The 12,695-nt window shown below is 44.5% G+C and overlaps 1 protein-coding gene across 1 annotated transcript in view; it reads left to right on the forward strand.

Moving 5' to 3' along the window:
- The window catches only part of NDC1 (NDC1 transmembrane nucleoporin), a 63,131-nt gene that overhangs the window by 17,071 nt on the left and 33,365 nt on the right, over nucleotides 1–12,695 (forward strand). Inside the window, exons 5-7 of the mRNA XM_049774726.1 lie at nucleotides 16–154; nucleotides 5,180–5,288; nucleotides 9,237–9,288. Coding sequence (XP_049630683.1) covers nucleotides 16–154; nucleotides 5,180–5,288; nucleotides 9,237–9,288 — 300 coding nt within the window. The remainder of the gene's footprint in view (nucleotides 1–15; nucleotides 155–5,179; nucleotides 5,289–9,236; nucleotides 9,289–12,695) is intronic.

Raw genomic sequence — 12,695 nt, forward strand, 5'->3', positions numbered from 1 at the left:
CCCTTTTCCCTTCAGTTTAGATAGCCCTGCTGCCCAAAACTGCTTAAATGAGAATCACCTATTTTTCCTGTTGGCTGGAGCATTTATTGGCTATAGCTATAGTCTCCTGTATTTTATCAACAACATGAACTACATTCCATTTCCCATCATCCAGGTAAGATCTACCTTTTGAGCCTTGCATTATGACAGAACATGACAGTTAAAAGTTGCCTGTTGAACATGCAAATGACTGGCTTTCAAGATCTTTTTTCAGCAAGGTTTGGGATTGAAGTACTATGAATGCCACTTCAAAGAGAGATTTGTTTGCATGTGTTTGAGCGCTGTAGCTGTCTTTTCTGTTTTCTCTCTCCAAATAACCACATTCCATCAGTCTCTTCCCCAGGGCCACATCTGTTGGTGTTCAGGGGTTACTCCTGGCTCTTCGCTCAGAAAACACTCCTGGTAGGCTGTGGGGGCTATATGAGGTGCCAGGGATAAAACCCTATTCGGTCCAGGGTTAGCTGTGTGCAAGGCAACACCCTACCACTGTGCTATTGCTTTGGTCCCTTTGCAGTCATTTCTAAAAGTGCTTGGGAGACCATGTAGTCCTGGGGATTGAATCCTGCCTCCATCGTGTGAGGTGTGGTCTCAGCCCTTTGAGTCAGGTCTCCAGCCTGACAGTTGCTTTCTGATTTTCAGAGCTTTCTGATTTGAGGATATACCAAAGTGCATGTTGGAGATAGCAGTTATTGACTACACTTTTTCAGAAGAAGGCATGTTGTGTAGTAATAAAATAAAACAGTTTCAGAGGGCTGGAACAATGGTATGGCAGGTAGGGCATTTGCCTTGGATGTGGCTGGCCTGGGTCTTATCCCCAACATCCCATATGAACCCTTGAGCACTGCCAGGAATGATCCTTGAGCAGAGAGCCAGGAGTAACCTCTGAATTTCACTGGATATGATCCAAAACCCAAAAACCAACAAGTCAGTAAACCTCAAACAGACCAGTCTGATGAAATTAGATGTGTAAGTATAAGTAATCTTTCATTTAGTTTTTTAAAATGTTTGCTAATTTTGTGGGATCTTATCTCTGGGACTGAGAACCACTTTCTTGAGTTAAAATTTCTCACTGTGGCATCTCGGCTGTCCCCAGACTGTTCAGCTGGTTCCTTATTGCGCTTTCTTTGCTCCATTCTAACTCTGTCAGACTGAGAACAGGGCTTTGGAGCATAAATGGTGGGAGCAGCCTGTTCCCTTCACAACAGTCTAGTGGGGAAGGGGTTGATGTGTAAGTAAAGATGTCAGATGACTGAAGCCTGAACGAGTTTCTCTTGGTTTAATTCATGTGGCTATTGGGTCTTTAATTTTTAGAACTGACTTGGTGCTCAGGAGACAGTGCAGTAGGAGGGGGTCACCATGGTTCTTGTACATGTAATGCAGTGCTCCAACCTGTGAGCTCTTGCTCTGGTCCTTAACTAAACTTTGCACAAGCCTGCTGGATCCATGAGAACAGTCAGTAAGAATACGCCTGCTATAGGGAGTGTCCGCTAAACAGGATCTGATCTTTGGGACTGGGTATTTAAAATGCATAGAAATTCTGGATTTCCATGTCAACATGGCCCCATCAAAACTGGATAAGGAGAAAAATCTCCAAAATTTTATATAGAAATATCCATTGTAGATTTATCCAAACATATTTAATGCATAATTAATGGGGATAAAGGTTAGAAGAAGAGATATTTCAAAATATTATGCTGTTGCCTGGACTTGAGAGTCACTGAAGACAGTGAACTGCAATTAGAGGGATCATATAGGAGCAGCCTTAACACCTGGCAGTGCCTGTTAGTGTTTCTTTTGCATAATATTAGAGTTCTTCATTTGGGGCTGGAATAGTAGCACAGTAGTAGCACAGTGGTAGGGCATTTGCCTTGCACTCAGCTGACCCAGGACAGACGTGGTTTCGATCCCCAGCATTTCATATAGTTCCCCAAGCCAGGAGTGATTTCTGAGCCAGAGTCAGGAGTAACCCCTGAGTGCTGACGTGTGTGGCCCAAAAAAAAACAAAAAAAATAAGATCTGTTCATTTTGACAAATATGTAGGCTGGGCATGTAAAGTTCATGCCTTATACATGTGAGTAACACACACACACAGACACACAAATACACACACTTATTTTGTGCTGGGGATCCTAGGCCTCAGGATCACACCTAGTGGTGTATTCTTTTAGAGATTAAAGATTTATGCCTTGGGGCCGGTGCGGTGGCGCTAGAGGTAAGGTGTCTGCCTTGCAAGTGCTAGACACGGAAGGACTGTGGTTCGATCCCCCGGCGTCCCATATGGTCCCCCAAGCCAGGAGCAACTTCTGAGCGCATAGCCAGGAGTAACCGCTGAGCGTCACCGGGTGTGGCCCAAAAACTAAAAAAAAAAAAAAAAAAAAAAGATATGTGCCTTATGTCTTTACAGGTTTTTTGAGGGGCTGGTAGCTTAGGATCACACTCAGAGCTGTCTGCTACATGGCAGGCATTTACCCTATGAATTATATCCTGTTTTAAGCAACAACTTAAATTTATTTTTTCCCAAATACACAGTTTGAAAAAAATTCTTCCAAGCATTGTTTCTACACACAGTGACCTGGCAGACTGCTAGGGAAGCAGTTAGCGGAGGAGTCGGGACAGAGAAATGAAGTGTAGTGTTTTCAGACTGCGCAAGCTCTTGGCAGTGAGAATTGAGGATATTAGGTCAGTTAAGAATTGAAGCCTGGGGCCGGAGAGATAGCATGGAGGTAAGGCGTTTGCCTCTCATGCAGGAGGTCATCGGTTCGAATCCCGGCGTCCCATATATGGTCCTCCCGTGCCTGCCAGGAGCAATTTCTGAGCCTGGAGCCAGGAATAACCCCTGAGCACTGCCGGGTGTGACCCAAAAACCACAAAAAAAAAAAAAAAAAAAAAAAAAAAAGAATTGAAGCCTGGCTCAGAGTAAGTACTAGGTGAAGTGTAACTTATGGCCAGAATCTAGTAGAATCCTAATCAAGAGCTGAAAACCACTTTAGCTTGGGAACTAGAAGATGGTGTCTTCCATACTTTATATGTCTGTTCAGGTGTTGGCCTGCCTTTCTTACCTCTGACCCTTTGTCCTCGGAAGATGAGAGCTACAGAAGGAGTGAGGCCTTGGGGTGGAGGTGGTCTCATCTCATGATAGTGGATATCAGGAAATTTGAAGCTGTATGAGGTTGAATGAAGAATCCCACCTGGAGGTACTTTTGGGAGATTCTGCAGGGGTATTCCACATGGAATTCCATATGAGAGTGCTTCAGCTTCTGAGAATCCCTATCCCCTCTTTTCTGATAGGGGCTACCCTTAGGTTTACATCTGGTGGGGTCAAGAGACCTTATATAGCGCTGGGGATGAAACCCAAGTTTGCTTCATGCAATTCAAGTGTCCCTGTACTATCTCTTCAGCCTTCCCAGCTCCTTTTGGGGCGCTTGTTTTGGTTTTTGAATCGCATCTGATATTGCTTACTCCTTGCTCTGTGCTTAACAATCACTTCTGTCAGGACTCAGGAGGCCCAGTGAAGTGTCAGGGATTTCACTGGGGTTGGCCATATGCAAGGTACATGACTTACCTGCTCTGCACCTCTGTACAAATCCCCTGAAAATCCTTAAAGAGGGATGAATAAATAACAAAAGAAGACCTGAATTTGGAAAATTCATCTTTTGTTCAATAGGTTTCCTAGATTCTTTCTAATAGTTGTTTTCCCCCATTTGTGGGGCAAAAAGGGACAGGCAAAAAAGTTTCACCAGGTTGTGGTCCCAAAACAACCAAAAAGAAAATTTTTTTACAAGAAATGTACTTTTTTTTTTTTTTTTTTTTTAGGAAGAGCTTTTTTGCAAGGGGATGGGGAGGTGTCATATTTTGGTGCTCTGTAGTTACTCTTGGCTTCGTGCTCAGGAGTTTCTCCGATAGTGCTATGGGAACTATATGGTGCTAGGGACCAAACCTGGGCCTCCTGCGTGCCTGTGGTCTAGTTTTTTGAGCCATGTCCTGAACCTCAGAAACTGTTTCATATTCTTTTATTTGGGGGTGGGGCGCAACTAGTGGTGCTCAGGGCTTACCTTAGCTCTGCATTTAGGGGTCATTCTTGGTTTTGGGGGGGATCATGTGTAGTCTGGGGGATAGAACCTGAGTTGACTGCGATACCCTTCCTTCCCACTGTACTCTCTCCACCCATGTGTCATATACCTGATTCTTTTCTCTGAGATTGCTAGAACTGGAGGCAAGTCTAGAACTTCCGCCCTCTCTGAGAAGGTGGATGCGCTTGATGCTGGTGGAAAAGAAAGCACTATGACTCAGGTCTCCTGCTACCTGTGCCTCGAGTGCCTCTGTGGCGGCCTGCTTTTCTGCAGATGGTATCTTCAAAGTGTCATGTAGAGGCAGGCCAGCTCCAGTGTGGGGAGTGCACTTAGCAGTTAGTGCCTCACATGGGTTTGATCTCCAGCACCACACACACACACACACACACACACACACACACACACACACACACACGATTGCAGGCCAGCTCCAGTGTGGGGAGTGCACTTAGCAGTTAGTGCCTCACATGGGTTTGATCTCCAGCACCACACACACACACACACACACACACACACACACACACACACACACACACACACACACACACACACACACACACACACACACACACACACACACACACACACACACACACACACACACACACACACACACACACACACACACACGATTGCAAATGATGAAACCAGATTAAGACCTCAGATTTTCCTTTCCCAGCTGGTTACAGTGGCTAATTTGCTTAATGCTCTATGCCTGAGTTTTCTTCTTCATCCCTTCATAGGGTTGAGAGGTTTAAATGTATGTATAGTTGCTGTAGATACTATGGATTTTTTGGGTTTATACTTACCTTCTACCTAGTCTAATATATAGATTGATATACTAAAGTATATATTGATATCCCTAATTTTCTAATTTTTGATGTCATAATCTGTGAGGTTTTAATTTAAATCTTTTAACCTCAGTCTTGACATTTTCCTCTAGAATAAAATGTCTTTTTATACTGTGATTATGTGCCTATAGGTGGATTAAAATAGTTAAGTGTTTGCTTTAGAATGAAGTAGAACTTCGTTTTAGATGTCATTTTTCTTCCTGTTTTTTTTTCCAACAGCAATACAAGTTCTTACGCTTTAGGAGATCTCTGCTCTTACTAGTTAAACATAGCTGTATGGAATCTCTGTTCCTGATTAGAAATTTCTGCGTGATATATTATTTCCTTGGTAAGAATTTTTGCTTTGGAACCAGTGTATATTTTAATTCAGAGTTCACATTTCTAGAGTTATTTATTACTTTGTTTCTTACGATTGGAGGTAAATGATTAACTTAATGGATTCTTTATTTAAATTATGAGAATATTTTGTTTAGGGAAAATAAAACATAGCATGTATGTCCAATGAAATGCTTCTTGATCTTAAACAAGGAGATTCTGTCATATGTTACACAAGACCCGTGAGTACACCCTCTATATGAGAAGTGGTTCAGTCATAGAAAGAAAAATACCACTGGACTCCACTTATATGGGTATCCAGAGTAATCAGACTCTTACAGCCTGGAAAGTGGGTGATGGATCATGAGGATGGGGGCCACAGGGGGAATCCTAAAGGTGCTATTTGTAGTGGAATAGCATTTCAGATCTGCAAGGTGGACATTCCTGGGATTCTTTGTGTAACATAAAACACATGCTTACTTGAAGATGTTATGGCATTACGTCTGAAAGCAATGAGATAGTACCTAAAGCTTATATTTTAATAAAAAAGGTTTTTCATTTTTGTCTGTGGGCTGCACTCGGGAGTGCTCAGGGCTATTCCCAGTTCTGAGCTGAAGGTGTGGCTGGGGCAGCTCCTGGCAAGAGTTAGAGGACATGGTGAGAGCGATCAGACTGAGGCCTCCTGCATCGCAGCTTGTGCTTTGCCACATTGTGCTCTCCCCAGGGCACGTATGACAATACGACATCTTTAAATACGATTTAAAGAAGTAAATTCTTTTTTTGGTGTTTGGGTCACACCTGGCTTTGCTCAGGGGTTCCTCCTGGCTCTACGCTCAGAAATCGTTCCTGGCAGGCTCGGGGGACCATATGGGATGCTGGGATTCGAACCACTGACCTTCTGCATGCAAGGCAAATACCCTACCTTCTCTCTGGCCCCTGAAGTAAATTCTTTCTATAAGGAAACTTATTACTTTTGGTCACTAGTGTATTTAATTTGTGTGCATGCACGTGTGTGTATGCATGTGCAAATTTAAGGCTTTACATGTATGAGGTATTTATCCTTGATCTATAAACAGTTTTCTTTAAAAAATAGACAGAGATGGACCCAAGGAATAATACAACAGGTAGGACACTTGCCTTGCTTGCAGCTGACCCGGGTTCGATCTCCGGCATCCCATATGATCTCCTGAACATCTCCAGGAGTAATTCCTGAGTATAGAGCCAGGAGTCACTCCTGAACAATGCTGGGTTTGGCCCCAACACCCCCCTCTCCCAGTAAGGCAGAGAGATACTTCAGGGGATTGAAGCAGGATTGGCTACATGCAAGGCAAGTGCCTACCTGCTGTACTTTCTCTCTCTGATCCTATGTATGGTTTTTAAAAAAAATTATTTATTTATTTTGGCTTTTGGGGTCACACCAAGCAGCACTCAGGGCTTACTCCTGGCTCTACATTAAGAAATGTTTCCTGGGGCCTGGAGAGATAGCACAGCGGCGTTTGCCTTGCAAGCAGCCGATCCAGGACCAAAGGTGGTTGGTTCGAATCCCCGTGCCTGCCAGGAGCTATTTCTGAGCAGACAGCCAGGAGTAACCCCTGAGCACTGGTGGGTGTGGCCCAAAAACCAAAAAAAAAAAAAAAAAAAAAGAAATGTTTCCTGGTAGGCTCGGAGACACATAGGGAGTGCTGGGGATCAAACCTGGGTCAGTCACATGCAAGGCATATGCCCTGCCCATCATGTTATCACTCTGTTCCCCTATGTGTGTATGTGTATATATATATTTTGTTGTTGTTGTTTTTGATCTTTGGGCCACGGACCCAGTGATGCTCAGGGGTTACTCCTGGCTCTACGCTCAGAAATTGCTTCTGGGAGCCGGAAGGATAGCATGGAGATAAGGCATTCATTTGCCTTGCATGCAGAAGGTTGGTGTTTCGAATCCCACCATCCCATATTGTCCCCCGAGCCTGCCAGGAGCGATTTCTGAGTGTAGAGCCAGGAGTAACCCCTGAGTGCTGCCGGGTATGACTCAAAAAAAAAAAAAAAAAAAAAGAAAGAAAGAAATAAATTGCTTCTGGCAGGCTCTGGAGATCATATGGGATGCGTGGAATTGAACTTGGGTCCATTCCTGTTTGGCAGCATGCAAGGCAAATGCCCTACTGCTGTGTCATCACTCTGTCCCCTATGTATATGTATTTTTATGTATATGTTTTTAAAAATGGTTCTCACTGTGTACTCTAGACCATTCTATTGCCTGCTATTTTTTGTTTTGTTTTGTTTTTTGGGGGGCATACCCAGTGATACTCAGGGGTTACTCCTGGCTATATGTTCAGAAATTGCTCCTAGCTCTGGGAACTATATGGGACGCCTAGGGGGATCGAACCATGGCCCGTCCTAGGTTAGCATGTATAAGGCAAACGCCCTGCTGCTTTCGCCACTGCTTCAGCCCCTCTGTTGCCTGCTTTTCTAACTTTTTTCTGTGTAGCTCTCGTAATTGTCACTCTCCACATATTGCATCATGAAGTGCAGATGACTGAACTGCTCCTATATGTTGTACATTTGGGCTGTGGGCTATTGTTATGCCAATATTCCCATGGCCTGCTATTGCTTCTCTCTCCATTTATGTTCTGTTCAACATAATGTGTTTCCATTGCTTTCGACCTCTTTTCTTTGTTTTGATGGTGGGGGTGGGAGGTTGTGGTGCTTGCACGCTTGGTTGTGGGATCACACACGTAGTGCCAGGCTTGCACACAGGCTGGCTGGGGTCACTCTTTTCAGAGGTGATGTTCACATTCATTTGGTTACAGTGCTCACACCGTGCTGGCTGGAGCCACCCACAGCACTTGCACATTTTTAGTTGTGCCCACCAGGTCTTGTGCATTTGCGTTGTGTACTTGTGTTTATCTGGCTGTGGTGAGCCTGGGTTCCACGTAGATGCAATGCTGAGACTGAAAAGAGCAGAGCCACTGGGCCTTCGCTTGCTGCATGTTGGCGGCATTGGGGATCACTTTTTCTCACGGTTCCAGGGCAGGTGCTTGTGACGCTTGAACCATCATTCCGGATGTCCATTGTGTCTGCTGTTCTTCGTTGCATTCTTGGTCATTTTCTTCTTTCAGTTATTTTGTTAAATGTCATGTGGGTTTACCATGGGAGATGAGGCCATCGATCCACCTTGCTCTCTACCTGAGCACAATATCAGATGAAAGTGGCCATTCCCCAACCGAGTTGACAAGTGATCTGATTGTCCACAGATTTTGTTAGGCATTTTCTCTTCATTCTGATTTGTCTCCTGAAAAGCTCATTGGACCGTCTTCATTTTGTTTACACTTTCTGTGTCATGACAACTGAAATTGACTGCAGGTTTAATTTCTTTTCTTTTTCTTTTGTGGTGGTGTTGGGTATAAACCCAGGTCTCATGAGAGCAAGGCATGTGCTTTCCCACTGAACCATATCCCATGTAGTTAAATTATACTGTTGGAGGACTATTGTGATTAGGAAGCAAGGTAACTGGGGACTCAAGTCATAGCACAGTGGTAGGTTATTTGCCTTGCATGCGGCCGACCCAGGACGGACCCAGGTTTGATTCCTGGCATTCCATATGGTCCCCTGAATCTGCCAGGAGCAATTTCTGAGCACAGAGCCACAAGTAATTCCTGAGCGCTGCCAGGTGTGGCCCAAAAACCAAAAACAAACAAACAAACTAACAAATAAATAAATAAATAGAAAGGAAGAAGAAGAAGAATACATGGTAACTGAATTATGCACATCTCAGACCTGGGCACAGCCAAAGGTTGTCTGTGTTCATGGGTCTTTTTTTGTATCTGTCTTGGCCTAATTCAGTCATCCAGCATTTTGGCTGAAGTTTTGGTATGTATGTGGGCATCTCATTAACTTCATTTTCCAAAGCATTAGTATTTGTTAACTCCGTGTGTTTATAGTATGTTTTTATCTTTTTCTTTTACCCCAGGCCATATGCCTCGAGCTTGGATTAGCACTGCTATGGACCTTCAGATAGATGAGTAAGTTATACATTTGAAAAGTCTGGTTTTAACTTCGAGATTTTTAACTTTTAGACGTTTCCTGCTTTCCAGATGTTTTCCTTAGATTTAGCCTTTAATTTCTTAAATTGGATTTCTTCTTGACTATACACAGCAGATGTGGTTGACGGTTCCCACGGTAAGTCACGGGCCCACGGTGGAGGCTCCCTTGCCTGCCACGGCTCTCTAGTTCCTTTCCCCGAAGTAGCAGTTCTGGAGTTCTTCCAGCCGCTGCCCTCATGTTCAGAAGGACCACGAGGAGTTGTACCAACATGTCTCCTTTTGTGCCTCGGTAATCCCTTTTCTCTGTGGTGGCAGACTTCCTGGTGCTTTTGGCTTGTTGGATTGTCCAGCTGGATCCAGATGAAGCAGGTTTGAGGGAGCAGGCAAAGGTCACCAGTGACATTGTGTGTAGAGGGGGATGTAATTCTAGTGATTCCCCCTCAGTTCCCACTCCCACCACACACCCTGCACATAGTCATACTTATTTGTTTGGTTTTTGGGTCACACTCAGTGGTGCTCAGGGATTACTCCTGGCTCTGCACTCAGGGATCACGCCTGACAATGCTTAGAGGACTGTATGGGGTACAGGGGATCAAAATCTGGTCAGTTGTGTATAAGGCAAGTGCTCTACCTGCTGTACTAGCACCCTAGCCTCTAAACTTTACTCTATACGTGGTAAAAAAAATAGTAAACTTTTAGTAAGTATTTGCTTTTTAAATTTTGGCTATTTGGGGTTGGAGAGATAGCATAGCAGTAGGGCGGTTGCCTCGCATGCGCCCAACCCAGGAGGGACAGTGGTTTGATTTCCGGCATCCATATGGTCTCCCGAGCTTGCCAGGGGTGAGTTCTGAGGGCAGAGCCTAGAAAAACACCTGAGCGCCGCCAGGTGTGACCAAAACCAAACAAACAAACAAACAAACAAACTAATGCTATTTTATCATGAAAATTTTTGGGGGGTAGCAATTAATTATTAAACACTACTGTTTGGGGGAAGTGGGAAGCTCAAGGTTTATTCCTGGCTCTTTGATCAGGGATCACATCTGGTGGAACTTGTGGGACCATACATATGCAGTGTTTCTGGGGATCACAATTATATCAGCCGTGGGCAATGTGAGTGTCTTAGCCACTTGTGTCTTCTGCTTGTTGTGGATATAGAAATCAAATACATGAGTAATTTTGTTAGCCCAAATTTTTGTTAGCACCTGGCCAAATGGGGGGGGGAAAACTGATATTGATAGAGGTAGCACTTTAAATTCCTTTTTTTTTAATTTATTTTTTTATTTTTTTATTTTTGGGTCACACCTGGCAGCACTCCTGGCCAGTTACTCCTGGCTCTACACTCAGAAATCGTTCCTGCAGGCTCGAGGGACCATATGGATGCTGGGATTCGAACCACCGTCCTTCTGCATTTAAGGCAAACCTCCATGCTTTCTCTCTGGCCCCTAAATTCCTTTTCTTACTTAAAAAGTGTTTTATTTTATGGGGCTAGAGCGATAGCACAGTGGTAGGTCTTTTGCCTTGCACACAGCTGATCCAGGACTGACGGTGATTCGAATCCTGGTGTCCCATATGGTCCACCAAGCCAAGAGTGATTTATTTATTTATTTTTGGTTTTGGGGCCACACCGGTGATGCTCAGGGGTTCTGCTGGCTATGTACTCAGAAATCGCTCCTGGCTTGGGGGACCATATGGGATGCTGGAGATCGAACCGCGGTCCATCTAGGTCAGCCCTGTGCAAGGCAAATGCCCTACTGCTGCACCATTACTCTGGACCCCAGGAACAATTTCTGAGCGCAGAGAAAGGAATAACCCGAGTGCTACCGGGTGTGGCCCAAAAACCAAAAACAAAAAGTGTTTTGTTTTTATGGCATTGCCTGGTATTCTATCCTCAATGAATATAAGGCCTCAGTTAACATATATTTAGAAGGGGCCAGAAAGATAGTACAGTAGCAAGGCATTTGAAACCCGGCATCCTATATGGTCCCCTGAGCCTGCCAGGAGCTATTTCTGAGTGCAGAGCCAGGAGTAAATCCTGAACACTGCCGGGTGTGACCCAAAAACCAAAACAAACAAAAATATTTACTTAGAAGCTGAAAATAACTATCCTACATCATCCCCAGCCAACCCCACTGCCCAGTGAAGGGAATGCATCCCAGTGGGAATGTTCCAGTCCCATAGGAGCCCTAAGGTTCACGTGATGAAGAAGATGGGACAGGTCAGGTGATTCGCCTCCTTATAGCAAATGGCAGAGTCAGAAGCTTGCATCCTTTTGTGCAGCTGCTAGGTGCATGATTATGGGATTGGCATTACTTTGCTAGTTGAGCCATCTGAGTTTTGCTAAGTGGTAACTCACTTTTTAATGGGGTGGGTGTTATGTTAAGGGAGCAACTCCAGCTCCGCTGGTGGTGCGCAGGAGACTGCAGTGCTGGAGTCAAACCCGGGCCTCCATGTAGAATCTGCAGTCAGCCCATGGAGCATCACCCTGGCCCAAGGAAAGCTCTTGTTTTGCTTACTAACAAATTCTTAAATTATTTTAAAAGTGGGCCCGGAGAGATAGCACAGCGGTGTTTGCCTTGTAAGCAGCCGATCCAGGACCAAAGGTGGTTGGTTCAAATCCCGATGTCCCATATGGTCCCCCGTGCCTGCCAGGAGCTATTTCTGAGCAGACAGCCAGGAGTAACCCCTGAACACCGCCGGGTGTGGCCCAAACACCAAAAAAAAAAAAAAAAATATTTTAAAAGTATGAATTGTTGGGGCTGGAGAGATAGCATGGAGATAGGGTGTTTGCCTTGCATGTAGTAGGACGGTGGTTCGAATTCCGGCATCCCATATGGTCCCCTGAGCCTGCTGGGGGCGATTTCTGAGCGTAGAGCCAGGAGTGACCCCTGAGCCCTGCCAGGTGTGACCCAAAAACCAAACCCCCCAAAAAAAGTATGAATCGTTATTTTGAGTTTGCATTATATGCTTTTAACTGTTGTGAAACTATTTATGTAGAGTTATATATTAAGTTGAAATTCCTTAGTTATGTTGAATGGTTTTTAAGTTTTAAATTACAAACGAGTGACAAAGTTTTAATCAGCATCTGGGGCTGATTTGTAGGCCTGGTTCTTTGTATTTTTTTTTTTTTTGACAACACCCAGCTGTGGTCCTGCACTTAAGGATCACTCCTGGTGGGTTCCAGGGATTATGTGGGGTCTAGAAGATCAAACCTGAGTCAACAGTGTGTAATACAAGTGCCCTACCTGCTGGACTATTGCTCTGGCCCACTATAGGCATGGTTAAACTAAGGTTTGAAACCCAAGAGGCTGACCATCTAGACCTGCACTCTCCGGAGGTGCTCGTGCTAGAAGGTCTTAGGGAGAGAAATCTGTACTTCTGTCGATCAT

The sequence above is a fragment of the Suncus etruscus genome, chromosome 6 (genome assembly GCF_024139225.1).
Source record: "Suncus etruscus isolate mSunEtr1 chromosome 6, mSunEtr1.pri.cur, whole genome shotgun sequence".
Lineage (NCBI taxonomy): Eukaryota > Metazoa > Chordata > Mammalia > Eulipotyphla > Soricidae > Suncus > Suncus etruscus.